Raw genomic sequence first — 27,983 nt, 5'->3', positions numbered from 1 at the left:
AAAGACTCATATCAGCCAGTATCACCAGTCAACCAATAAATCAGTCGGGCTCCAATTTTTTGCTTTTCATTGTCCATTGTCAGGAATCCTGTACTTTTGTGTCCACTGACAGACTCCCACTCAAGCAGGAGTGAAACTTCCTCCACCGCAGAAGGAGGTGACTCCAGACTCCTCAACTCAAAGACAGAAAAAACATCTTCTCCTCAAACTGCGATTCCTCCTGCAAGTCCAGACTCTCCTCAGTCTCCACACACAGAAGAATCTACTTTCAGAAGCATCAGCGGTCTGATTGAACTGGGCATCATTTGTTTACCGGGTACCTTTAACACTTTTACACTAATGTATCAGTTCGACCATATTAAGTGTGATTGGCTATGGAAAACAAGTATTTAGGACTTCTGCATCTTAAAAATCTCACTCGTACGTCAGTGCACGAGAATGTTGCACTGTGACGGCACTTTTCATTACTTTTCATGACTTTGACTCAAATGAGTCTCTCTTGACCACTTTGTGACTTTAAGAAGCCACCTGTGACCTCAGCAGCTCTCGTGTAACATCAGGGTGTGACTGAGCAGATGTTCAAATGACTGCGAGTCCCAGCCAGTCACTAGAGCCCCTTACTTTTCTTATATGAGCGTCAAGAGGTCTTCAAGACAAAAACTTCAAATAATGTGACATGGCTATTGAATAATTTGGAAGATTCACAACCCTCAAAGTATCTATGAGCAAATTAACTTTACATCATTCAACAAATCATTTGTTAAAGATTAAATAGGATTTTATGTCCTTTCCTGAAACACTATCACCTAACGTTTCGCTGGTGTGGTTGTTCGCAGGCAGCAGGGACAGGACCTGCAGAGCAGTTGTGGAGGTTCATGGTGACAGGAAGGAGTGGACGTCGCCCCTTGTATCAGCTCACACTGTGTGCCAGATGCTGCTCTACCTACACTCCATACCAAGGTATGGAAAATTATGACGTGTTTATTTTGTATTTAAACAGATCAAAAAGTTTGACCCATTCCTTGTGATTTCCTCACTAAATCAGCAGAAATTTGATTTAGTTGATATCTGGATTTACCAGTCAGCGACCAAATCAAATTGACCACAAGAGGACAGCAGAGCATCATTTTAAAAAAAAATGTCAGCAGTCACAGCAGACTTTGGATACAGTACATATTCTCACACCCAAACAAAGAGATTACTTATGGCTTATCCCATTAATCGTTACTGTTTTAAAAATAAAAATATGCAGAATCACAACTTTATGAATAAGTCTGCCTTATCAAGTGCCTGTTCACCTGTGCTGTTCCTCTGCCCAAAGTTGTCCAAATACTTTAGCAATGATTTTTGTTTGAGTTTGATGAAGTATTTAAACATCAAAAAGCCATACCCTAGAGCAGTGGTTCTCAAATGGGAGTACGTGTACCCCTGGGGGTTCGTGAAGGCACTCCAGGGGGTACGTGAGATTTAAAAAAATAAATATTTAAAATTAGCATCCATTCAAAAATCCATTAAAAATAGTTATTTAATAAATATTCAATAAAATATAAGTGTTTAATAAATCAGACACTGATGGCACAGCGCTGTGTATTACATCCTTTTTTCAACCAAAATGCTTTGCGCTGGTTAGGGGCTACTTGAATGAAAAAATATTTCACAGGGGATACATCACTGAAAATAGGTTGAGAACCACGGCCCTAGAGAGCTTGGTTCACAGTAAAGAGCTCCACACTGACAGGCAGATGGCCAACTGTCTGGCATGTAGTGCCTTGCTAGAATTAGCAGCCAAGTCTGATATCGGATCATTCAGCGGTTACCCGAGGAGAGGGCATTAAAAGGGTGTTAAAGAAATGTGACATGTGAAGAAGTGGTGGTTGTGTGGATGACAGGGGGAAATAACATAGATTATTACAGATCTGGGAAGTTGATTAAGAAAAAGTAAATGTAAGCGTATTTGAATGTTGCATCACATAAAGACCACTGATGTGAAATGAATATGGGCTGACACGAATGAGTGTTTTTCATAGGAAAGAGGTTCGAGAGCTTGGAATGACTTTGGTCATCAATGCCAGGAAGAAGCCTCCCCCTCTCCACGTCTACAAAGCTCTGCTGATGGCCCAGGTTACAACACACACACATCCACACACGCACACACACACACACACACGTCATAGTGAATAATAAACCACAGACCTCACCTCAAAAACAATCACATCAGTAATGAAGTCAATAGGCCTTACAGGGTTTTTTAACCTTTGATGGGTTTAATGCTGCAGGAACAAGCTCTTCATGCTGTGCACAGTATCGTCATACTGATGGATAAAGACACTTGTCCACGCCCTGAAAAACAGCCCGGGCTGCAGGTCAGAAATAAAACACCTCTCATGTACCTTTTCTGTGTATTTTCTTTTTATTTTAGTCAGATCTGACACCAGAGACGACTATTTTTCCTTCCTTCTTTAAAAATCCTTTGTCTTTTCCTGTAAGATGGACATGGTGACGTCTATGAAAGCCCTCAACAAGACAGTGGAAGCCTCCCAGCTGACATCTGACCTGGGCGGTACCTTTACTTACAGCCATACAGACTGGGTGCAGTTTCACCAGGTAATGACTGTTCAGTGTGTGTCTGCAGAACAGTGACCGCTGTGGTAACACATCCCAAAGCATTCACTTTGATAAAGAGTTTCCCGTGGATTCAGAAGAGATTTCTGTAAAACCACAGCTCACCCACTGGAAATGACTTGTTATCCAAACACCCACACCAAGCATCCATCATCTCTATTATTGTTTAATGCCACATGGAGCTTTGGCTTTTGAGAGGAGGGAGGATATGGTTACAACGATAAAGTGCAGAGTCCTAGCTAAGTGATAAGTTTGATTAAATATTACAGTTTAAATTACAGACAGTTAAGTGGGGGTGGATAGTGGTTATGCAGCACTGATGAGTACAGACTGTGATGGAAAATCTTTGATGTTTGGGAGACCCAGATGTCCTTACATTGTAGATCCCAGGTACCCCTGACCAACTCAGAGACACTAATATAGCTGCTTTCAGACACGCACTGAGCTCCGCAGTTCCTCCGTATTTTCTCCGGACGAGGTGCATGTGTGGACGAAAATGTCAGAGTGAGACGCTCCGCAGTTTCTAGGGACTTTATCCGCCGGGCCTCCTAGTATAACGTCCGTAGAAATCTAGGAGAAGTCGATGTGTGAACACAGCAGGGGATCCCCCGCTGGATTCACCATGAGCGAGGGGGGGCGTTGATGACGCTGACGAAGATGTCAAGAGAGTTTGTGTCGATAAGAGCTTATGACGGTGTCGTGGTGCTGTAAACATGATCACGTGATCTCTGCAGTGGAGTTAATACGTCACTTCCTGTCTCTGCCTGCTGCACCCGGCTGAACCACCTCTCGTCTGAATCATGCAGAGAATTTGTTGCTGCTGTGAACGTGTCTGTGCAGGAAACCTCTCGCTGTGTTGTGCATGTGTGTAAGGCAAAGTCTGAGTAAACTCTGCAGCCAATGCTCTGGATTTTACCCGGAGTTCATGTCTGAAAACGGCTTGACTGACCATGACGCACAGAGACGCTAACTGTTTTCCTGGATTGTCACTGAGGTCCCAACTATCCTTGAAAGGGACAAGAACTATTTATTATCGTAAATTAAATGAGTGTGACTGTGCACAGAAGAATAGTCTGACAAAAATCCTTTGTTGGGGCTTTTTAGTTGGTTTGTAATATGCAACTTCACCTTTAGATGTCACAGCCTCCTACAAACGGAACCTTTAAACATTCCTTTAACCTACAGTGTTAATAAAGTTAATGAAGTGTAGAAGCTGTTTGCAGGATAAATCTGAGTAATCTGTGATTACATAACATATTCCCGCAACAGAAAACAGAACTATGTTTTCCGTCTCTTTTCTTATGAATTGTGTTTGTGAATTAGTGAATTATTTTACATCTTGAAGCCCCTAAATGAAAACGGAGAGGGAAATTATTCTTTGTTTTAACTATAACGTGCGTAACTAGTAAAACAGGGGTGGGGAACCCTTTTCCTCCTATCCATTGGCTATTTAATTTCCTATTACATACTTCAATTGGCCATAATACTCTAGCAGATAAGCAGTGGCAACCAGGCTCCTTCACTTCTGAATGGGGGTTTCAGCGTCTTAGCCATTAGCTCACTCACCACAAAACTTGAGCATGAAATGGTCCCTGTTAGAGTGCGGTCATGTGAAAGCTGCTTGTTGGACAGCAAACTCCGCTGAGGAGCATTAACTTTATCCAAGAGCATTTCTCCTTGTAACCCAGTTCAGCTATATGTTTCCAGCTGTAATGAAGCTTGAGATTGGCCTTTTTATCACTGCAAGTACGTCTCTGCTAACTATAGACACACTGTGTTGTCTTTTAGTTCAACAACAGCAAAATGTTTAATTTCTCCAGCATTCTGAATGTACTTTTGTTGACAGTCGCCGTGGTGCTTGGCGGTGATTACGCGTAATTAGGTACATATGGGTTTATTTCACCCTGACTATGAATTGTCTCTTGGCCTGAGGCACTAACCCTGTTAAATCCTCTGGAAGGGGTCTCAGTCTACAAAGCCTGGGAAAAAACCCTACTAATCCACAGGATGGAAACAGGCTGAGGAACAGCTGTATGCAATAGCTGTGTCGTCTACAAAAACATAGGGAAGGGTGACCAAGAAGTTCTCAATAATACAGGATGTCCAAGTAAAGGTCAGATTGAAAAAACTACTGTGGCATTGTTCAGTATTTCTGGTGTGTTTTTCTACCATAGCTCGCGGCACACTGAGGGCAGTCTCCTGTGTTTCTCAGTGCATGGCCTCAGGATGGTCCTGCCTGTAGTGCTTTCTGCAGCTGATGGAGGATGTATATACAGAAAGCTTTCAAATGTGTTTGTTAATCTCCACCAATCTTCCCTTTTGAACCTAAATCATTTCAGAAACTGGTTTCCTTCATGGCTGAATTGCGAGGGGCAGACTTCCTGTTGCAGAAGGCCATCAGGAAAGTGGATGGCAGCAAAAAGACACTGGACACTGCCCAGGTAAAACGCACACATTCATACTCTGATCTATGATATATTTATTTGAGGAAATGTGCCTTCATTTGGATTTTGTATGTGCTGCAGGATGTGCAGCAGTGTATTCAGGAACAGAGGGCTTCGATGAAGGAGGTGCTGGAGGACACTCGACTGGTGACTTTGCAGAGAGAAGGAGGGGCTGCACTGGCCAGGATGAGGAAAGAGGAGTTCAGATTTCCACAGTCTGAAGATTACAGGTATCACAATGTATTGACATGTTGTTCTGCCTCTTATACTGATCAGTGCAGTGAGAGGAACACATTGTAACATCATTTCCCAAATTTCATTTAATCAGCATTGTCTGATCAATCGTTTACCTCATTCACATACTTTTGCTCAGGTTATATATGAATGCGTGTATGATTTTTATTCAGATTTTCCCCAGTGGTATAATCTGAACATTTATTCTACCACTGTATAAAACAGTGTTTTAAATTATAGTCCAAACTGTGTTTCAAACATATGCACAGCAGCAAGTGGACAGAACTTAATCTTAAATGAATGTGCCAACTGAAATTCATCAGCTAACTGATGCATATGTGAAAGCTGAAAAAAGAATTTCATTCAATCTATTTATTTGTTTGAAAGAATTGTGAAAAGTACAATATATTAATTACAGTACATACTGCAGTTTAACAGGGCAGCAAGAACCTGAAGGGAGTCTGCAGAATTATTTTGCATTCCATCCCAAAGCCTTTTTTTACTTATTGCTCAAATATTTGGCAAACTAAGATCCTAATGCCATTTATATCTCCTGATGTCATTCTATTTTAAGGGGAGGGTTTTTCCCAGCACTATAATTCAATAATAATAAACTAAGAAAGGATTATATCTGAGAGTGCTGTGTGGTATTTGTCTGAGTCTGTTGTTCTTTATAATACGTGTCTCTTCGTGCCTGCAGAGATGGTCTGGAATCAGTAACAAGTCTGTACAACCAGGTGGAGGAGAAGCTCCACATGCTGGTGATGAGATCCAACGAGTCCCTGCAGCACCTGGAGTTTCTCTTCAGGCTCAGAGACATGGAAGCCAAAATCAGCACGGTACCACCAGTCTGTTCACTAACAGGGTGTTTTAGACAGGGCTGTGAAGTATTGGTGTCAGATTCTTTATGTATGTGACTGTTAGAATAAGAAATGTAATCATAAAATCACAGTTTGCCAAACTATAAATCAACGTTGCATAACTCTACATTACATCTTGCAGGCAGGGACCTGGTTCAATGGAGAGGGTGAACCGAGACTGGTGGACTCTTACACAACAGATGATACCCTGGTGGGCACTGAAAAGGCTCTGCAGCACTTTGAACAGTTTCTCACTCAATCCAAGGTATTTCTCCAAAAGGGGTTTAAAAGACATTATCCTTATATGGCTCTCTGTTTCTCTGTTCGCATGCCAACATTTTCTGCTGAATCTCCCATTGCAGAAATATTTAAATGGCTGCGCTGATAACAGTAAACGGTAGATTAAGAGATTGCAGACAGAGAGTTCCACTTGACTTCTCATTGTTTATCTCAGGAGAAACAACACCACGCCTTGACCCTTGTGACGGAGGCCCAGGGAATTGTCGCTGCCAGCAACTCCAGCCCTGCAACAGATGTTTTTCTTACCCTGATCAGTTCTTTCAAATCCAATGTGGATGGTTTTATGTTGCGGGCAGAGAAGAGATACAAGGACCTGGACACACTGGTGCACATTCACCGCTTCTGTTTTCAGGTTTGTGGTTTTTTTATTGTTTCATTTTTTCCCCACTTGATATTTGTAATTTAAATCTCTTCTTTTTCTGCCTCCACTTGCCCTTTCTCTGCATATTTCTAACAAATATGAGTTAACCTTTGAATCTCAAATGCTGAATTCACTTTTCTCTGTCTCTCTCTCTCTCTAGGCGTCGGCCCTGGCCAAGGAATGCAGTCATTTTTTGGAGCAGGTAGAGCAGGGGTGTTACTCAGCTAAGACCCTAAGCACACTACAGATGTATGAAAGGAGATTAGGTGGGGAATTCTCCACCCTGCACTTCCAGGCGCTGAAAGCTAAGGCCTGTGCAGTGGGATCCGGGGCCTCTGGGGTGTTAAAGGTATGGAATGCATCTTGCGTCCAGTGCCAACAAGTCAGGAAGCATCTTGAGGAGATGCAGAAGAAGAAAGGAGCAGATAAGAAGCAGACCCAGCAGACCACAGCTGCAGCCTCTCAAATGGAACATGGGGGGACGGAGATGGATGAGAAAAGGAGTGAGGTGGGGGAGGATGAACGCCCCCTGACAATGCAGCCAACCTCTCCGAAAGAGGTTGTCAATATTTCAGAAAATGAAAGAGAAAGCACCAGTGCTGCATTTTCCGAACACCATTCAAAACCTGACTTGAAAGAAAGTGAGAAAGGACCTGATGCAACAGTTAAAAATAAAAAAATGACTCCAGTTTTTCCACATAAAAGTGACAATCATCCAGAGACCAAATGGAGGCCAAGAGAGCACCGCAGCCAGGTCGATCTGAGGAGCTGGGAGTCTACTGAAGTGTGCCATGATTCCCCACCGCACAAGGGCTTGGGTCGGTCCCTGAGCGATGGATCATGTGTCAGCTCTCCCTTGATGAGCATCTCTGGCTTTTCACCTTTGAATGTGAGACACAAACACTGTCAGGGCAGGACACAGCCACTCCGACAAAATCTGCAGCCTTTCCTAAATCTGCCCATTTCCCATAACGGGAGTTTACAGTCAGGGAACTTGAGCTGCAAGTCGATCAGAGACAGTCATGAAGTGGAGGGAGAAGGATGCACAGCCTCCACCCAGAGCCCTGAAGATTCAACAACCCCAGACACATTACTCACACCAACAGAAAACAATGGCAGCAGTGTTTTGTAAGTGATGCCACCCTCCCTCAGCTCAGCAAAAGAAATTATATTCTTAGCTTCATGAAAGAGAAGATTATTCACCAGTTAAACAATAACATCTTACTCTGTTTAAATCATTTAACATAAAACTAAGTTATGATTCCAATATCACCTGGCTTTACTTGAGAGCTTTAATAAAATCAGTGATTTTTAATTTTTCATTTCCTACATGTGAAACAGGAAACTGCAGCGGATAATGGAGGAGCTGCTGTCCACAGAGAGGGAGTATGTGAAGGCTCTGGGTTACGTTCGAGAACACTACTTCCCCGAGCTGGAGAGGGCCGACGTCCCTCAGGACCTCAGGGGCCAGAGGGGGAGCATTTTTGGTAACTTAGAAAAACTCCACGACTTCCACCAACATCATTTCCTGGAGGAGCTGCAGAGCTGCGTGAAGGAACCCATCAGAGTGGGACGCTGCTTCCTGCGACACGTAGGTGCTGCTGGGTGGTCACTGTGATGCTTTTGAAAATGTATTAGTTTGCTCTGAGAGAATGATGCAGCTCGTTCATAACAAAACAAGCTACATGTAAAACAGAAATGGAAAGTGAGTTATCTGAGAGGACATACTTACACCAATGCCCCACAGTTCCGTTAAAAAGCCCCATTTAATTTCATTAGACACAGATTTTTATTTGGATCTGCAACAAATCGCACACGCTCATAAATACCAGTCCCCCAAACATGCCTGTTTTTTCTCTTCAAGAACCATATTCTTTATTAAATCAATGAAAATGTCAAAAATCCCCTAATCCCGCAATGTGCAAGTGAATTTTTTTTCAATTGTTTCTTTCCTGACCCATACCGCAAGTTTCATTGTAATCCATCCAGTAGTTTTTACATTATCTCCTTGGCGGAGGTAAATAGAATCTTAAGAATAAATACACATACGGCTTCATAAATCGGTGTGGTTGTGTTATTTCCATGACACAATCAGGTATTGGCAGATGAGCGTCTGTGTAGTGGTCCATGGTTTTCTTTTTAAACCACGATACTTCAGTATAATTAATTGGCAAAAAAAGTTCTTCCAGATGTGTCCCGACTGTAAACAGATGTCCCATCTTTTGCTTTCAAGAATCTTTACTTTCAACAACTTAAATGTTGATTTCATTACACATTTATTGGAAATACAAAAGTGCTGCATTTTACAGTGTGGCCACTTTTACTGGTGATGATGAATGATGATGGTCTTTATTCCTTTTGTTTCAGAGAGAGAGCTTTGCTTTGTATGCCCTTTACAGCAAGAACAAACCACAGTCTGATAGTCTTCTCATCAATCATGGGCAGGTTTTCTTTAAGGTAAGAACCACTTCCGGTCTACCTTTGCTCTTCATGCGCTCATTCATCTGCCAAAATTATACATCAGCATCTAAAACAAGAGAAGAGAGTGTTTTTTTGTATTTAAATAAGACTAAGTCAGCCATGTTGAACACTTAGGCTAATATGGAACTTGTTTGTGCTTACGGGAAGTCATGCACTGTCTAGACGTTACCACAGAGCTAACAGTCTGGCAAGTTAGCAGGCAAGACCAGCTCCAAAGAACTAAAATTACCATATTTTAACATCCATAGCCTCTTGCCCGCCAGTTCTAAAAATGTCATTAAACATGTCACAACATGTAAGGTCATGTGTTCTACAAGAGGGAGCATGCATATGGACTCTTCACATACATACAACCCCATTTGTAGGCAGCAGTTGGCACAGCTGTGCTTTGCACTAAATGCTACCAGCAAACCCATCCATCCATCCATCCATCTATCCATCCATCCATCCATCCATCCATCCATCCATCTATCCTTCCATCCATCTATTGTCTACTTATCCTTTGATGGTCGCGGCAAAGTAACAACGTGAGGTACACTCTGGATTGGTTCCCAGCGTATTGCAAGGACGAATTAAAGACACAATGCCAACATGCAACACAAAATATCAACGTCATGGTGACACTAGAGCAGATGTCAAGAGATCAGCAAAGTCATTAAGATTGATCCTCTGGGGAACAGGAATAAATGTATGACATTTCATGGCAATCCCTATATATTATATAACAATTTTAATCAGTTATTCTGTGTTTCATTCCTAATAAAATGTTCTGTCCATATCTGATCCATGTTGAGTCCCACTCACTTAACATGATGCAGTTTTCCAACTCAGCCTCTACCATTATCCCAATGCAGTTCTACCAGAACATCTGTAGCACCGCTGCAGGTTCACTGACTGCTCTGTCTCTTCTCCTCGTACACCAGCAAAAACAGCTGAGGCTGGGAGATAAAATGGACCTGTGGTCGTACCTGCTGAAACCTGTGCAGCGCATCAGTAAATACAGTCTGCTGCTGCAGGACATGATGAGAGAGTGTGGTCCGGGACAAACCAGAGAGATGTCTGAGGTCCAGGCTGCCCTGGAGGTCATCCACTTCCAGCTCCGCCATGGCAACAACCTGCTGGCCATGGACGCCATTCACAACTGTGACGTGGGTCCTGTGTAATTTAGTAAATGCAAATTTTAGACAATGGGCATGTTGTAATATGGCAACTTCAGTGGAAACAAGGTATTGAGAAACACAGTACAGATACTGGCAAGACTACGTAATCCGTCATGGATGATGTGTGGTGAAGTGAAGTGCTTTCAGAACTGTGAATCATATTTGGCTTTTCTGCTGTGTCATTGAGTAGTCATGATTAATCTGGCATGGGATGAGAAGAGCTGGATGAAAAACAGCAGAGCAAACAGTAGTTTTATCATCTCTCTCATGGAATGTAAAGGGAGATGTGTGGGGGGATGATGGAGTTTCCAGTATCTGGAGTGTAGAAATACAGGGAGAGCTGGATTCATGACAGGTGTTTCTGTTTATTTAATGGTCTTTCTCACATTCCAATATAATATTGAAGTTCATGTGCTGAAGTTTAACTGTATCTGCTATGAGCCAAATCTGAACATTAAGCATGTGTCTCCTTTTTGTGTGCTGCAGGTTAATCTGAAGGAGCAGGGCCAGCTGAGATGCCAAGATGAGTTCCTGGTAACATTCAGGAAAAAAAAGTGTTTCCGCCACATCTTCCTCTTTCAAGAACTCATCCTCTTCAGCAAGACTCGAAAGACGGACGTAGGAAATGACACATATATCTACAAACAGTCTTTCAAGGTTCATATAGCGTGCATACACACTCACACACGCTCACACACGCTCTTGTACTTCTATCTTTCTTCACTCATTGGCATAATAACCTTACCCTAACCTTAACAATCAAAACTGAATGCCTAACCCTTACCCTAACCTATTTCTAACCCTAAAATCGAGTCTTAACCATCAAACAGTCCATTGAAAAATATTTTTTGTGTTCAAAGACCCAACCACTTCCACCATGTACAATTTCCTGTGCTATACAGTCCAGATGACTGGATACACTCTTTATCCACCACCTACACAACCTCCTCTCCAGCCGTTTACTGGGCCCTCTGACACACTACATTACCCTTTACAAACAATTTGAGTCTTTTCTGTGTTTGAAACAACCATTTTACAGCTTCAGTTTGTCTTTGTTTGTATTTAGACATCAGACATAGGCATGACCCAGAACAGTGGCGACAGCGGCCTGTGTTTCGAGATCTGGTTCAGGAAGAGGAAAACGCAGGACACCTATGTACTCCAGGCAGTTAGCCAAGAGGTGAAGGAGGCTTGGACCAAGGACCTGGAGCGCATCCTCTGGGAGCAGGCGGTGCACAACAGAGGTAACAGCAAGCACCAGCGACAGTGAATAAATCAATGACTATTGAATTTTACATGCTCAAAACAAATACCTTATAATTTTAAAAGCATTTTTAAACAAATGTTTGATTTCACGTGTTTCTTAGAGGTCCGCATGCAGGAGAGAGTGTTCATGGGTATTGGAAACAAGCCTTTCATGGACATTCAACCCAGTGAAGCAGCGATCAGTGACAGAGCTGTCAACTATGTACTGATGGGAAGAGGTACGTAGAAACACAACCACTAACTCAGATTTCAGTTGTATCAGTAGTATGGTGATAGTTTTCTTTCACTCTGATCTTTTAAAGCTCATCACACTTCTTATTCTCATCTAGTCTCTGCAGAAAACAAGGTGCTGTCCTCTGTGGGATCATATGTGGCAAAGGATGGCCAGCCAAAATCTGTCGGCTCAGGCACCAGTTTATCTTCCTCCTCTTCCTCTGGAGGCAGTTCCATGTCCCCTATGGGATACCGGTGTAGACCAAAGGGCAGGTCGGTTGATGGGGTGCTTGCAGGATACGTATCGCCCCCTGGAGCGCTGGAGGAGGACGATCTGGACCATGACAGCGGGAGTCAGACCTTACTATGTGAGTTTGGACAGTGTACAAGTGGGTTAGTGGGTTGGTTGAAGTTTATTAGTTGATTGGATTTTTCCTCCATCACTCTATCCATCTGCTCGCCTCTCCATTTGTCCCATGTTAAATAAAGTCTTCTCTACCTTCCAGTGGACAGCTCGGAGTCATCAGGAGAGAGTGTGAGCGGCTTCAGCAGCTGCAGTCATGGCTACCACTCAGCCGTTGGAGGGGAGGTGGAGGACTCCTCCTCTGTGTGTGCCTCTGTAACCACTGTTAAAGAGGCTGCGGTCGGTCACCTAGCTGAAGCTTCTGCACAATACCACAAACCAAATGCTTTGGCAGGATCCCCAGACAAAGCTCAACCACCAGTTGCTCCAAAGCCCAAACCCAAACCACAGTGCCAGGCCAAGGATCTCCCCTGTGGCAAGGTGCGGCACAAATCTCCTCCATCCAGTATTTAGCTTATTGACATGATTCAAAGCATCAGAAAACACCTAATTAACCCTGAAAGTAAATTACTTACAGTAATTAGTTATTACCTATATCTGCCATGGTTCCTTTTTTCTGCCTTCCAGATGTCATTGGTCGATACTCTGTTGTGATTGTGAATTATATTAAACTAAGAATATTTGTATGACTCTCTCAGGTTCAGAACACTAACGTTGGAAAATCCACTGAGGTTTGACTTGTGAGTGATGGTTTAAGGTGAGTTCCTTAAAGTGTAATTTCATTCCATTGAATACATTATCCAGCTACCCTATTATACACATATTTATTAATATGTGATAATAAACTGTGCTACTGTGAAAAGAAAAGTTTTTTTTCCCCCTGCAGATCTAGAGGCAAACAAAGAAAAAGAAGAGAGAAGTCGACCATTGTCTGCGTAGAAGAGAGAGAGACTCTTGGAACAGAAACCCTTTAATACGATGTGTTACTGTAATCAATTACCACTCTGTAAATACAGCTTTTAAATCCCACCACTTAAAGAACAGGTCAGAAATGTACGGTACTCTGAGCATGAACAGTGACACATTTTGAAATACACACCGTACCTGACGTGGGTCTGCATAGTGTATTTTAAATCAGTGTCATAGTTTATTCAGAATATCATAGAGTTGCTATAAGTCTTTGTCTCTGTGCTTAACGCAAAACTTCACCTTAGTTTGAAAATGTAGCTAATTCACTCTGGTGAAATAATAAAGCAGCACATAATGTCATCTTTTATATCTACTGCCTTTTGTACAGTTATCAAACTTATTATAAACACGTTCACTTTCTTTGTTCTTAATTAACAGTTTTGTATAAACTTGTATGTTACTGCTATGAAGATATTGTTCCATGTAACAGTTGTATTTGAAATACAGAACATTTGCATTAATGGTGTTTGCTTGATTTTATGTGTTTATATTTGTTTCTCATCATTTTTTTGCAACAATCCTATCAACATCGGAGCCGGGCAGAAAATCTTATTTTTCATTAGTCACAGTGTTGTGCCTTCATTATTTTATATACTGCATTTAAAAAGGTCTACTGAGATTTTACACTTAAAGCTCTTGTGTTGGGTTTTCTTTGTTCCTTCGCTGTCATTATTCCTCTGACACTGAGGCGCTGACACCAACATTCTCTCTCCCACCTTCTCTTTTTTATCATTAATTCTGGAAGTCAGTGCAGGCGATAAATTGCAAAAGTAGCCAAGTCTCCCTTGGCAAAGTCACTTAAGTCATTTCCAGGGTTTTGGTTTTGTTTCACTTCTGTTTACCACTGACGTCATGCCCGACTCTGCAGCCCAGACTCTGAGTAAATCAAACCAAATGACTGGCTGCATGCTCTACTTTCATTGAGTTACAATTACAAATTCATTATTGACTCCAGCTTTTTTGGTGCATAATTGTCAAATTATAGACTGGGGATGTAAATTGACATTGAACACAGGATGTAGTGCTGTAGTAGGCTTTTCACCTCATGCACCAAAAAATAATCCACAGATCATTTGCCTTGGCTTTTACAATTTGTCCTTTAGTGCCCTTGATCCTGTGCACAGAGCTGCTTCTTCACCTCATCATGTGTTAATGCAAATCTACTTTGTGTTTTAGCCTAATATTACACTTGAAGGGGTAGTTGGAACAGCACATGCTGGAATAATAGCACACTGTTGACATGATTTACAGATTTAAACCCCTCTTAAAAAGATAAGGCTTATTTAACTCGTCTAATTAGGAGCAAATACCACAAAACAGAGACACCAACAAATGTTGGTCCTTTTCTCAGTGTTCAGACTTTACTAACCTGGTCATTGCTCTCAGCAGTGAGCACATACGTTCCTACTGGGGCCTAAAAATCTTTCCAAAAAGATTTACCATTCTTTAAGTGCCACAGTAATTGCCCTAGACAGCTGGACACTGTAGTTAATAATAGATGTTACTCAAAGAGTAAAGAATTTGTTCTGAAGTATTTTCAGCGCTAGATTAATATGAGTGGATTAGTATTTACAATAGCAGTGGTGTATGGAGGATTAACTCATGAACTACACTGAAACAGTTAATCATAATTTAAGGTCACGTCCTCCAGTCACACAGTGCGGCTCATTAACGCTTTTTTGGGGACAATAATGGAGCTCTCTGGCACATGTGGTTACAAACTTAATCAGTATGTTCACCAAACACATGAACACGTTTAGTTTATTATTGTGTTTTATTAAATCGGCAGCATCAGACTGATTAACTGTTTCACATGGTGTCTGTATCCAGATCAGTAAATGCAGTTAGAGGTTAACATGATATAGTCAAAGTGTGGCCCCAGATGCAGACTCAGGTCACCAGTGAGAAACTGAGAGCGGGAACAGGTGAAAGGAGTTCAGGCAGCGTGTCGTGGCATGAGATAATGTGATCGTGGGATAATGCCGGAGGTTCCAGTGAATCTGAAGGGGAAACTCACACTGATTCTTGCAAAGAAAGATCAAAACGTTGCATCCAAAAAGTCACAAGAACAAAGCAGATACTTTCATTGAAGCCGACAATCTGGTGAAGAGTGGATGAGGAACCACAGTTTATATAGTGCAGCAGCTGATGAGAAGATGAGATGCAGGTGTACTCTGGAACCTGCAGGGGAAGCCACACACACACACACACACACACACACTTTTGGAAGTGAATGTGCCTTTAGTGCTATTTCTACATTGCATCAGACTTGGCTGCGGTTGTTGAAATGTTCTTCACCTTAAATGACGCATTATCCAAGTGAAATCTTGTTTTTTCTTATTCATGCATGGAGGAGTAGTGACTTTAGAGGCCAGAGGAAGTTGGCCTTCTACCCACGGTACAACTAGAAAAGTGCATACCTTCGCCAAGGCCCAACAAGCCCTTTAAATTCAATCAAGCTGCACCAAATTACACGCACTCATAGAAATCACTTTTTGGTCAAGATCCATGAATTATCCCCCTGGGACATTGTTAAAAACCCTCATCCTGCAATGTTAAAGAAAGTGATCCGAAAAATCCTGGATCTGCCTCTTTATCTAGATTCACTATATCTAGTTTAAATTTAATCCATTCTTTCTTGTCCAGGTTCAATCCCACCCCAAGTTTTGTGGAAATCATACTCACTGATAGAACCAACCAACAAAGTGACAAACGAACAGGGGTGAAAACAACCTCCTTGGTGAAGGTGATGAAGAGCTACAAACTGTGACCTAAATATTTTGCTCACTGTATCGAGTAACTTTTCTCGCCAGCTCCCTGTCCCAGGGAATCTCCTGCAGTGCTCTTCATAAGTCAAAGGCAAACTCCTGGAAATGTCTGGACCCAATTTTCTGCACATTTATCGGTGTTCATGACTCCATATGAATTACATTCCTGAATAAAGTGTATAACTGGCTCAGCTCTTATCACTGTTTCCAGGGAACTTGTTGACTGTGACAAAAATCTGCCCCATCCTTTAATCGTGGTGGTTAATAGCTCCAAATTTCACTGAAACTAAAATAACCACTTTGATATTACTTCATTATTTCATGACCTTTCTAAACCCCTGCAGTATCTTCTATATCACTAACCTATGTTCTTGGTTTCCACTGCTCTCGACAGCCCCAGTGTTTCTTCTGCTCTTATCATTAAAACCTTTTAACCTTGGACTGAAGTACACACTCAGAAGGTCATAAGGGGCAGAGAGAGGGGGCATTTGTTTCTTTAGAAACAGCTCTTACATTTTCTGGAGAACAGTCTGATGAATCACTGTGGGATGTTCAGAAAGGTGCTGCACAACTGACGTACATGAATACATGAGTCTCTCTCTCTCTCTCTCTCTCTCTCTCTCTCTCTCTCTCTCTCTCTCTCTCTCTCTCTACTCTTTGGGGGAGGGTCACGTCACGCCCACCATCCCACTCTGGAGAAGGAGGACTACAAATAAAAGCCAGATAACGACAGGGTGAGACCGGTATATCCTTCCCATCTTGGCTGGACATTCACAGAAAACACCTAATAGATCATCATCAGCAGTCATCATGGCTCAAGGTGAGTTTGTACTCAAATCCTTTCTATTATGTTTAAATTGATCTGTCATTAATAACCTGTGTTTTCTTAATTTGTTATTATAGCGAGGTAACAGTCTGTAAAAATAGAAAATGGTTGATTCATAGTGACACAATCTTCATTCAAGTCAGTTCTACCTGCTTACTTTAAATGATGCTCACTATTTTAACTTTAATCATGTGTGCAGGTTTATTTTGAAAGTCCAGACAGGCCTCACTTTCACATGTTGTCTCTAGCATGAGAATAACAAAGGTGGTGAATGTAAAGTTGTCACAGCCATCACATACAGTATCATCACCCTGTGCTGCTGCTGCACTGAACACACTCTCAGGCAAACATTCATCAGAGATCTGAGGAGCGGGTGCATCTGAAAAATGTTTCACCCTCATGTTTGAGCGGATGATTGTCGCCCTGGGACCTGGACGCTCATAATAATAGCAGCTGAGGGAAAGAGAGAGAGAGTGAGGGAGAGAGAGGGAGAGGAGTTGGAGCCTCCACCAGTTAACTGCTGCTCTCTTTATAGGCACACACACACACACACACACACACACACACACACACACACACACACACACACACACACACTACCCTACAAACTGTTTGCTTTAGGCCTTGCAAAGACGTTCAAAACGTCCCAAACAAGCAGGTTTCAGCTGCAGTTTTGCTCTGAATATCTTCTAAAAGTTGACAATGTTGTTGACCTGTGTCATATTATTTACAGAGGTCTGATGAATGCATGTAGTTTTTATTTAGGGTTTAATTTCATTTGTCATCACAAATAAAAATGATAACAATAATAACCTAACTTATAGAGTACTTTTCAACACAAAGTTCTGCACAAAGAGAAAAGAGTTGGTATGAGCAGACGCATGCGTGCACAGAAGCAGTGTGAGCGTGAGGAGAAGAGCTGAAGCTGCGGTGAAGGAAAGTTGTCCAAGCAGCAAAATGTGAAAATGTGAGAGTGTGAGCTAATGGACCAAAACTTGTAGAACATCTTTTAACCACTGCAGAATAAGAATTTAGAATAAACAGCATATTGATGAATAAGGACTCAGTTTAACTTAAAAGTGCCAGTGATGACTCTTGAATTCAGTTTGGGTGTTACCTGCAAGGCTGAAAAGTTGCTTTTCTTGAGAAGGAGGTTTGTATGTTTATTTTTCCAGGATCTAAATAGCCTTCCCAGTTGACATCAAAGACATTTTATTTTTATTTCCCCGTTAGGCTTATGCTGGCGTCAGCGTTGCATCCAGAGACTGTTTGTCTGTGGTGAGGGTCATGGTTGGTCATGTGGGAGTGAAGGGTGGGCTTCTGCAGTAAAGCTGCGTGAAGGAGGCAGGGTCACAGCTGAGGAATCTCTACATGTGTTGGGCCACTACAAGCTATGTGACCCTAAAGAATCGACTGAAAGCCAGGGACATTTATGCAGTTTGGCTTCACACCACTCACGCATACCATCTGACATACCACATCAGCTTCACCTTCAGCGACACATGCTGTTGCACTGAGGTTTGGCAGCGACCCAGAACGAGTTTCCTCTCCACCAATAAGGTAACCACAAAAAGGCCCCAGATCCCCACAGAAAGGATTACGTCAGGGTCTCATTGCACCATTACTCTGCTGTGTCTGAAGGTTTAGGGGTGCAGACTTTCATATGTTATTAATCGCTGTAATTGTTTTCACATTGTGTCAGGCGGAGGATCAAGTTTGTTGGTCATATTAACTCTTGTCTCAGGGTGTGATTCAAGTAAAACTCCTCTCTTTTCAGAAGAGGAGAAAATCCTTCATTTCTTCGAATGGTTCTTCAATAAACTGTTAGATATCGCATGCCTCAGTGTAATGCTCACACTGATTTGATATTTGATGAGTTAAGCAGCTGGAGACCATGCACATGTAACCCTGATCCCCGGCTGGATCACGTTCTGTGCCGTTTAATTGTGTTTCTCTCACACGGCCTCATTAATCAGTAATGATTGATGGGATTAACCACAAGGACAGTTTTAACACCCAACTTTTTCATTATCATCATCGCACATGGTCAACACCAGCGTGTTCTTTTTGAACTGTTCCTCCGGAAAACCAGGCAGGTAGGAACCAAAAGCACGAGGAATGTAAATAAGAACCTAAATACACACATTAAAGATATAATGCACTCCCAAATGTTATTTGAGCTGTAAACTATATTATTGACCGTTCTTTGATGAAACACATTATTTTGTTTTTAAAATCACATTTACTACCACATTTTTACAAAATCGAAATTTATGGGATGAACATTTGGGCCACATTTGCTATTTTAGAACAGGACCACTTTAAGCTCACATTGATTTAGTTCAAGCCACAAAAAGGCCAGAGGTGCCGCATCATTTCCTGAAGTGGCCCACATAATAAAAATAATATAATAGGTATAAATTAGTAATTTATAAAACAATGTGTATGAGGTTACACACAGACTAAACTACAAAGCCCTCACAGTCCTCTGCCTAAAACCTTCAGCTTTCCCACAAAAGGTAGCACTGTCATCTTTAAGGCAGTTCCCCCAATTAGAAACACAAATATGCCTTCACTTAGGAGCTGACCCAAGGTTAAGATCAATAAAAACATCAGAGCCCTGACAAGTACTGTGGAATGATCCCCCACGGACTGTAAAACAGCAGGAATTCTTTGTTGACTCTAAATCTAACTCAGCCTTGACACCATCACCTCATGCTTGTCTCCTGGGCTTTTCTTCCTAACGCTGAGGTATAATATATGGGGAGAGGTTAACGTCCTGATACAGAGCAGGGCATTGGTTCGTCAGCAGCTGCAGGACCGTGGAGGTATTATGTAGGAGGACCCTGACTTTTCCCACTAACACGAAATCAAAGGGTGGGATTCTTAGTCACAGCATGCACTTGAAAGAGGGAGCGGTCCCATGTTTACACACTCCACAGGGACGGTCTGTGTTCACCTCTTGTTAGGTTCATACTGGAAGACACAAAACTCTCTTAATAGAAATGGCCGTGAGTGTCCTGCAGTGTTCATTCCACAGAATGTGTAGAGGCTCAAATATTAACGCCCTTTACAAATATTTAACCTCGGAAGGAAAGAGGTTCACATTTAGAAAGTACAGTGTAAAAACCATATGAACAACATGTAGAAACTTGGAATGTCATTAACCACAGTTTCCTGGATAGTTCACCACAAGTCTGCTGTAAAAACATGTTTGTTGCTGTTAGACCTTGTAAATTCAGCTTTACATATTACGACATGCTCTTCGTCAACACGTTGGGTTGTTGTGATTTTTTAAGTGTTCCATAAACATACACCCTACCGTTAAAGTACATTAAAAAGAGCAAAAAACGAAAAGATGTACATGCTTCTAGAATTTTAAAATTGTTCTTAAATACTCTTTAAAACCTACTTTTATATGGTTATATTTGAATTTTTTATAAATATTTCTCTTCTTCCTCTTCTTTTCAGCTCTGGACATCGATCGCTGGAACCTGGAGTGTGAGTTCAACAACCTCGACCATCGCACTGATCTGAACGGTGTGGACCGGCTGATCGTCAGGAGAGGCCAGCTGTTCACCCTCAGCCTGTACCTGGGCTCTGGAAGCTATCAGCCAGGACTCAGCTCGCTTGACATTCTTGCAGAAACAGGTACCACTCCTTCAATTACTCCTTTATTTTACATATATATTTCATGAATGCTATACATACATATTTTAAATATTTATTTCCTAATAATACTTGTAAAACTGAACTCATTTTATCCATCAGTAATTTATTAATCCCAGTGTCTATGTGCTTTCTACGGAAGCATATTGCATTCACTTGAAAAAAAAAAAAATCGTTTTTTCTGAGATAATTATCTCAGAAATTCCGAGATAAGTTCTCAAAAAACAAACAAAAAAAATAAATAAATCAGTTTTTCTGAAAAATAAAAAAACGCTCTCTTTATCTGAGATAACTATCTCGGAATTTCCGAGATAATTATCTCAGAAAAACAGAACTTTTTTTTTTTTCAAGTGAATGCAATACGTTTCTGTAGCTTTCAGACACATTGAAGTTTCTGTGTTATAGGGATTTGTACTCACTTGAAACTTAGAGCTTAAAAAAACATAACTTTCCCAATATGAGTAACGTGAGTCATAATGATGTTATAATGAACGGCGGATGAAGGAAAAACACTAGTTGCAGCATGTCCTCTCATTGAGAAGAGGGAAGGAAGGAAAGGAGGTACTTTTCCCTTGTTCAGCTGTCACTTGCGCTGCTTGTGCATTTTACACTGAGTGCACTCACATAACTCACCAAGATGCTCTGTTGTTGTTGCCACTGTTGACCTTATCCTCTCCTTCATATTCCGGTTGGTGTTAAAGGACTTTGCTGTTACTGATGGGAGCCTCAGATACTGTTTGCCTACAGAAAACAATGTATCATGTTATGTTTTCAATATTTGGATAAACTCGTCATGTAGAGTACGATATGACAGCTGTTGCTCGACATCCTCTATTTATACAGGAAGAGTTGCTTGCCAACAGGAAAGCATGTGAATATTCATAGATAACAATATTAGCCAGATACGTTTGAGTGGATAAGAGAAGGACCCTTCATCCCACCCAGGGAGAGGGAAGTGATTGACCTTCCATTGCTGTTCAGATGGTTTTAAGTTTATAGAGCTTACCAGAATTTAAATCTAAACTAAGGTTGCTTATCATTACACAGTTATGCTGTGCCCGTACATGAGAACATTCCTGATGTTCTGATTAAATTTAGCATGGGTTTTGGGAAAGCATTTGTGATTTTCCTCTCCCAAGACACAAATATTTCACTGGACTCTCTTTGCTTCATCGCCACACATGCAGGACTCTTAATATTCACTGTCACATGCAGGTCCTCATCCCTCTGAGCAGTATGGCACCAGGGCCTCCTTCGGTTTGTCCGCCAACATTGACACTTCCCGCTGGAGCGCCGCTGTCACCAGTCCTCCTGGAGACATGGTGGCCCTGTCTGTCTGCTCTGCCCCCGACGCACCTATTGGCCGCTACACCCTGACCCTGGGAGGATCGGGGCGGATCGAGTTCATCCTGCTCTTTAACCCCTGGTGTCCAGGTGAGTAAACAGACCATACGTCAAGTTGTCATGCTGTGGATCCAGTGAAGAGATCTTAGGCTACAAAGAGCTTGTGTTTCATGTCAGACTGGGATTATGACTGGAGCCATTCAGGAGCAGTATTTAAGAGATTATATAGAGTAATGGCAGTAGTTTGGTTTTGGTATGATGTAAGACAAACTACATCACTCTCATACATTTCTACTAAATATAAGGCAGCTGGAGACAGAGGGAAACTGAGTAGCTGGATTTAGAAAATACCAGCATAAGGCTCAGACATGACCCAAGAAGTCCGGTAAATTTCCACACAATTTGTTCTGGAATTTCTCCAACCTTACCTTTTATATATGAACAACACAGCAGGATATTCTGAGCGTCCGATGCATTTACAATAATAATGTCTGGAACATTCCGGGGTAGAGAATGCAGGAGGCAGGACATGACGACACCTGCGTCGGCCCTTATCGCCAATAGCTCTCAATTAAATATCAAATAAAGTAAAATAAAAGATACTCTTTTTTATTTAAAAGCTAACAATAAACTCTTATCACCCACAGGGTGAGAACATGTGTATTTTTCAGTTTGCACAGAATCAACAATATACCAGTCATGTACCAATTGGGACATGTAGTAGGAAAGTCATTGTATTGTTTGTCTCCTGGCTGCAGGTGATGCAGTGTACATGGACAATGAGCAGAGTTTGGCAGAATACGTCTTGTCTCAAGATGGAATCATCTTTCGAGGCGACTACAAACATCCCATTTCTACACCCTGGAACTTTGGCCAGGTACCAACACCAACACTGACACTCTGAGCCTCCGCACACACGCACAGTCGACCAGGCCAGCCAACATTGTGACTGAGTGGTGAAAGAGTTGAGATGTGTATATTCTGATAACAGGACAATGTTCATTTATCGAGTGATTAACTGTGTGTTGTATAAGTGAAAAGATATTAAGTGTTTTTGGAACATTTACCACTAAAATGAACTGAGATACTTGGACTATCTCGTTCTTAAAAGTGAGAGGAATATCACCCTCTTCAACTATGTCAGTGATAGCTGATACAGTTAGATTAGCTTGGCATTAGCCAAGGGTTTGTACCTGTTTTCATTAATAAAAACATATTACACTTTTTTTCAGGTTCATAATTTTAATTTGAGTTTTTACTTTCAAAGGTTTATATGTTCTATTGCTCCTTTTAAAGGTTTTCAAAAAGGACACATTTAAGATCAGATAATCTGCAGTTATGCTTGTTTTTATCTTCAGTTTGAAAGTGGAATCCTTGATGTCTGTCTGAGGATTCTGGATATGAATCCTAAATGTCTGAATGATCCTGGCAAAGACTGTTCAGGGAGGAGAAATCCCATCTATGTGTCCAGAGTGCTGAGTGCTATGGTAAGACAAATACTCATACTGGATTTTGCTGTTTATGTATTTGCATGTGTGTTACCAAATACAATGAATTTAAACCTAGCATAAAAAAGCTTGTATTTCACATGTAAAATATGTTCTGCACTCCATTCCTTTGCCTGTTAGGTGAATTGTAATGATGACAGAGGGGTGTTGCTGGGAAAATGGTTTGGTGGTTATGAAGGAGGTGTGAGCCCCATGTTCTGGAGGGGCAGTGTGGAGATTCTCCGCAACTGGGACACACAAGCCTGTCAGCCTGTGCGCTACGGACAGTGCTGGGTGTTTGCTGCAGTGGCCTGCTCAAGTAAGATAGGACAGAATGCAGCTCAGTAGCCTATCACTGGAAAACACACTTGATTGTCTCGAACAGACACCACATAACACCACATATGCACACACACACACACACACACACACACACACACACACACACACACACACACACACACACACACACACACACACACACACACACACACACACACACACACGTTTGTACTTCTGTCTTAATGAGGACACTCATGATATAGTACATTACCTAGCCCCTTACCCTAACCTTAACCATCTAAACTAAACCTAACCTGTTTTCAAACGCTGTCAGTTTCCAGAGCTCTTGGCATTCCGTGTCGAGTCGTCACTAACTACCTATCAGCCCACGACACCAACAGCAACCTGGTGATCGAACGTTACATCAACGAAAATGGAGAACTCATTCAGTCCAAAGATATGATCTGGTAACTACTCAAACAGGTTATGTATATAATGCATAGGATAGTGTTGTATTAATGTACTTTGAATGATGTAACATTACATTTTCTGAAGAAAAATGATATTTGCATAATGTTAAGACATTGTCGGACTACTGTGACTTGTTTGAAATTAAAAGAAACTTTGAAAGCCATTTCATTTTCATTTACAATATGGCAATGTGATCTAAAATTAAATGAAAGATTTTCTTAGAATCAATAGAACACTATTTAATCAGAAGCATTTCCCATGAAGGTCTAATTCCCCCTTGATTTTCTGTTAATGTAATGGAAATTATTTTTTGTATAAACCCTCAGTGGAGTAGAGGTGTAGTTCTGATTTAAATATAGTCAACCAGTTTACTGCTGTTTTGGTGACATCACCTGAACAAAACTTCGGCAAAACATGAAATGTATTATGAAAGTGCCAGAAATAAATCAGAGCAGTGTTAAGTGCAAAAATCAAGCTGATTGTGTCCATGCTACCTGTAGGAATTATCACTGCTGGGTGGAGAACTGGATGACCAGGCCCGACCTTACATCTGGTTTTAATGGCTGGCAGGCCACTGACCCTACACCTCAGGAGAAAAGTGAAGGTAACAAACCATCTGCACCAGTGCACCCATAATGTTTTTCTTGTTCAAGGGAAATGGTCACCAAGATGAATCTATCACCTATCATCTACAGGATCATGTATCGTCTATCATCTTTGCTTTGGCTTTTCCCCTCAGGAGTGTACTGCTGTGGCCCCACTCCCGTCAGGGCCATCAAGGAGGGAGAGCTCACGTTCAAGTACGACGCCCCATTCGTCTTTGCGGAGGTCAACGCGGACGTCATCACTTTCAAGAAGAAAAAAGATGGCAGCACATCGAACGTCACAACCACTACAGTGGTAGGCAAGAACATTAGCACGAAGAGTGTGGGCAGTGACGCCAGAGAGGACATCACTCATCTTTACAAGTATCCTGAAGGTAGAGCACATCTGTCTCCCAAAATGTTAAACCATTCTTTTAACCACAAAATATACAGGTAAAGTTAAAGTTGTTCTGTTTTTTGCTGCATACATTCTTTAATTATTTGTCTATCATTTGTGGTTTTGCATCTCTTAAGTGTGAAATGTGAAAAACTCAACCCTATTCTGAATAATAAACCGATACCCCTAACCATGAAAATAGCTCCTCAAGGTCATAATGCCTTGACAAAACAAATCGTCCTAACCCTAACTATCTGACCTAGATGAATAAACCTAACCCCCTTGGTCTGGAACCTCGAAGTCAGAAGGTTAATCCTGATCTCAACCTCTGCATAGTGAAGCTTCAAGTCAAAAATCTCTCATCTAAAAGCTGAGCAAGGACTGCACTTCCAATACAGGAATACAAATCAGAGATCAGACTAAAATCCAAACAACTGGAACCAGAAACAACTCACTCTGATTCCAAGCCGAGAGACTGAGTCTGAAAGTCAGAGATATGATATGTAGATGATATGTGAATGGGGGCAGTTGAACTGGGCAGTTGAACTATCCCCAGTTCAACTGCCCACTCAAAGGACCAGGCAGGTGATTTAATACTCTCTAACCCTAACCCTAACCCTAAGCATAATCCTAACTGCCTTTGTTCAAGAAGGTCAGGTTTATGCTCTTTTCATTCTGGATTGCAAAACTCCTGTTATTCAGCATGTGACTTTTTTTGCGTCCGCATTTACAGGTTCTGATGAAGAGCGAGGGGCTTTCAAGAAGGCCAACCACCAAAACAAGCTGCTCCAGAAGCCGCAGAATCAGGGCCTACGCCTCACCATCAAGGTGTCGTCGGACATGAGGAAGGGCTGCGACTTTGACGTGTTTGCCGTGGTTACCAACGACACCCAAAGCAACAAGAAGTGCCGCTTGGTGCTTGGATCCTGCGCCGTGTCCTACAATGGGTTTCTGGGAGGGAACTGTGGCTTTAAAGATCTGCTCAATGTTGAGCTGTCACCAGGAGCAGGTGAGACCAGTCACTGTGTGAAACCTAATGCACTCGATTCAAGTTTTTTTTTTTTTTAGTATACTCTGTTTGTTGTTCTAGAGAGACGGGTTCCACTCCGGTTGAACTACTCTAAGTACAGTGGCAAGCTCACTGAGGACAACTTAATCCGTTTGGCGGCTCTGGTGTTGGACTACGCCACCGCAGAAACAATACTGGCAGTGAAAAACATTGTGCTGGACAACCCTGAAATCAAAGTCAAAGTGAGTATAACCTGCAACACGATAAATGAACAGCAACAGTGCTTCAAGTTTTTCCTTTTTTGGGTACCACAGTAGAAAAGACAAATTTGAACAATGTCCAATGCAACTTCAAAGTCAGAACAAAGCATTCAAACTTTTTATTCAAAAGCTATATCATATCAGAAGCTCACTCATATGTCTGTTTGAGTGACCTGCAGTTCTTTCTCTAATTCTTAAATTAACGAACTACAAGAGCCCGTCATTGTAATTATAATCAAAATCGGCACCTCTTCCTGTGCATTAACAGACTAAAACCCCAATGGGACTCTCATTGACTAAGACCTCAAAGTGTCTGTGTTCTGCAGATCATAGGTGAACCAAAGATGAATCGTAAACTGGCTGCAGAAATCACCCTCCACAATCCGCTCCCGGAGACACTGGACAACTGCTGCTTCAGCATTGAAGGGGCCAACCTTACCGGAGGCAGCGTCATCAATGAGAGGTATAAGGCTCTTGTTACCCAGCTGGGTTTTGTTATTCGTCGCTGACACAGAGCGACTGACTAACTGACAAACATAAGTTAGAAACTGTAAATGTGACCTCAAAAAGACACTCGGAGCCGGTCAAACACAGCAGCCCAATCTCCATAAATAGTCATAACTGTCTCTGTCGGTGATAATAGATCAACTAAATATTTATGTTATCAGAGTGACTGTAATAAAGACCTCCCTGTCTGTGTGTATGTGTGTGTGATACAAAAGTAATGTTAAAATATTTATCCGACAGGCTGGGCTCCTCCGTGGGACCAGGGGAAGAAGCGAAGGTGAAAATTTACTTCACTCCCTCTCACTCCGGCCTGAGGAAGCTGGTGGTCGACTTTGACAGCAGCAAATTGTGTCACGTCAAGGGCTACAGAAACGTCATCATCGGAAAGTAGAGCTTTGCAGCCTCTACGGCAGCATTTTAGAAATGTTTATTTTTCAGCCATTTCGCAAAGCATGCTCTTTTGCACACTTTTCAAACAAACCAAGTTTTCTATTCAAATGATTAAGAATCTCACTGTATTTCGCTGAGTACATACTGTGCTTGTGCATCTGTCTTTATTCAGAGCCATAGCTGCCTAAATGTGACCAGAGGACATTTTGTACTTCTTATTAAGACTGTAATTGTAAATGTGCATAAAGTTTTCAAGAAAATCTGTACTATTTCTTCTCAAAGACTTAGGTATGTATTTTAAGTACCATGTACTATTTTTAAACTTACTAGGTGCTTCAATTGAAAGGTCTAATTACTATCCTGTTATTTTGTTGTAATATTTTGACCAGTCACATTGTCTCCATGCAGTCTTGTTGGATAATGTGTCTAAATGAGAGCATGAATGCAAGGTGTACATTCTTTCATTTGTATTATTCCATGTCTACTGTGGCCCCCTGTGCCCTTTCACCTGCCTTTTGCAGGGACCCTAATGCGCCCTGTGCTTGAAAATGCTCCCAAATGATCAGATTCATTGAGGTAAACCACAGCAGAAATAAAATAATTTCAAGTGGAAAAAAACATCAACATTGAATCTTGTTTTAACAGCCCCTGCAGACACCACTCTCCTGGTGCACAGTGTTATCTGCTGCTAGGATGCAGCTGCAGTCCTGCAGAGGGTCCTGACCACTGACAGCAACAGAGTCAAAACTGATCTCCAGTATCCTACAGTTGTTAA

General features: G+C 41.7%; 2 protein-coding genes across 3 annotated transcripts in view; both read left to right on the top strand.

Annotated features, from left to right (window-relative positions):
* LOC117761262 (uncharacterized protein KIAA1755-like) overlaps window positions 1-13,678 on the top strand; it is a 29,566-nt gene extending 15,888 nt beyond the window's left edge. Inside the window, exons 4-25 of one of the 2 annotated variants that reach the window (XM_034584977.1) lie at window positions 113-316; window positions 837-960; window positions 2,028-2,121; window positions 2,277-2,363; window positions 2,488-2,604; window positions 4,962-5,063; window positions 5,148-5,296; window positions 6,001-6,139; window positions 6,303-6,425; window positions 6,615-6,812; window positions 6,982-7,395; window positions 7,432-7,949; window positions 8,163-8,412; window positions 9,189-9,278; window positions 10,226-10,450; window positions 10,949-11,119; window positions 11,529-11,706; window positions 11,830-11,946; window positions 12,058-12,309; window positions 12,448-12,725; window positions 12,944-13,002; window positions 13,132-13,678. In XM_034584977.1, the coding sequence (XP_034440868.1) occupies window positions 113-316; window positions 837-960; window positions 2,028-2,121; window positions 2,277-2,363; window positions 2,488-2,604; window positions 4,962-5,063; window positions 5,148-5,296; window positions 6,001-6,139; window positions 6,303-6,425; window positions 6,615-6,812; window positions 6,982-7,395; window positions 7,432-7,949; window positions 8,163-8,412; window positions 9,189-9,278; window positions 10,226-10,450; window positions 10,949-11,119; window positions 11,529-11,706; window positions 11,830-11,946; window positions 12,058-12,309; window positions 12,448-12,725; window positions 12,944-12,982 (3,869 nt within the window). In that variant the 3' untranslated portion in view covers window positions 12,983-13,002; window positions 13,132-13,678. Of the gene's footprint in view, window positions 1-112; window positions 317-836; window positions 961-2,027; window positions 2,122-2,276; window positions 2,364-2,487; window positions 2,605-4,961; window positions 5,064-5,147; window positions 5,297-6,000; window positions 6,140-6,302; window positions 6,426-6,614; window positions 6,813-6,981; window positions 7,950-8,162; window positions 8,413-9,188; window positions 9,279-10,225; window positions 10,451-10,948; window positions 11,120-11,528; window positions 11,707-11,829; window positions 11,947-12,057; window positions 12,310-12,447; window positions 12,726-12,943; window positions 13,003-13,131 lie in introns of both variants that reach the window. The other variant, XM_034584976.1, reaches the window with a different exon arrangement.
* A 2,997-nt stretch (window positions 13,679-16,675) lies between these two features.
* Window positions 16,676-27,817, top strand: tgm2b (transglutaminase 2b). Its single transcript, XM_034584978.1, has 13 exons — window positions 16,676-16,802; window positions 20,280-20,459; window positions 21,693-21,911; window positions 22,580-22,698; window positions 23,180-23,308; window positions 23,450-23,627; window positions 23,925-24,057; window positions 24,562-24,665; window positions 24,801-25,040; window positions 25,776-26,051; window positions 26,133-26,293; window positions 26,638-26,774; window positions 27,059-27,817. The coding sequence occupies exons 1-13, from the start codon at window positions 16,793-16,795 to the stop codon at window positions 27,207-27,209; spliced, it is 2,037 nt and encodes a 678-aa protein (XP_034440869.1). The 5' UTR covers window positions 16,676-16,792; the 3' UTR covers window positions 27,210-27,817.
* The last annotated feature ends 166 nt before the right edge of the window (window positions 27,818-27,983 follow it).

The sequence above is a fragment of the Hippoglossus hippoglossus genome, chromosome 5 (assembly GCF_009819705.1).
Source record: "Hippoglossus hippoglossus isolate fHipHip1 chromosome 5, fHipHip1.pri, whole genome shotgun sequence".
Classification (NCBI taxonomy): domain Eukaryota; kingdom Metazoa; phylum Chordata; class Actinopteri; order Pleuronectiformes; family Pleuronectidae; genus Hippoglossus; species Hippoglossus hippoglossus.
Note: the sequence above shows the minus strand (reverse complement) of the source record. Positions and strands in the feature narration are given on the sequence as shown.

Bases quoted from the DNA above. Each gene is read 5' to 3' on its own strand.
- tgm2b (XM_034584978.1), top strand. The intron at 21,912-22,579 runs GTGAGTAAACAG...TCCTGGCTGCAG, and splicing joins CTTTAACCCCTGGTGTCCAG to GTGATGCAGTGTACATGGAC. The intron at 24,666-24,800 runs GTAACAAACCAT...TTTTCCCCTCAG, and splicing joins ACCTCAGGAGAAAAGTGAAG to GAGTGTACTGCTGTGGCCCC.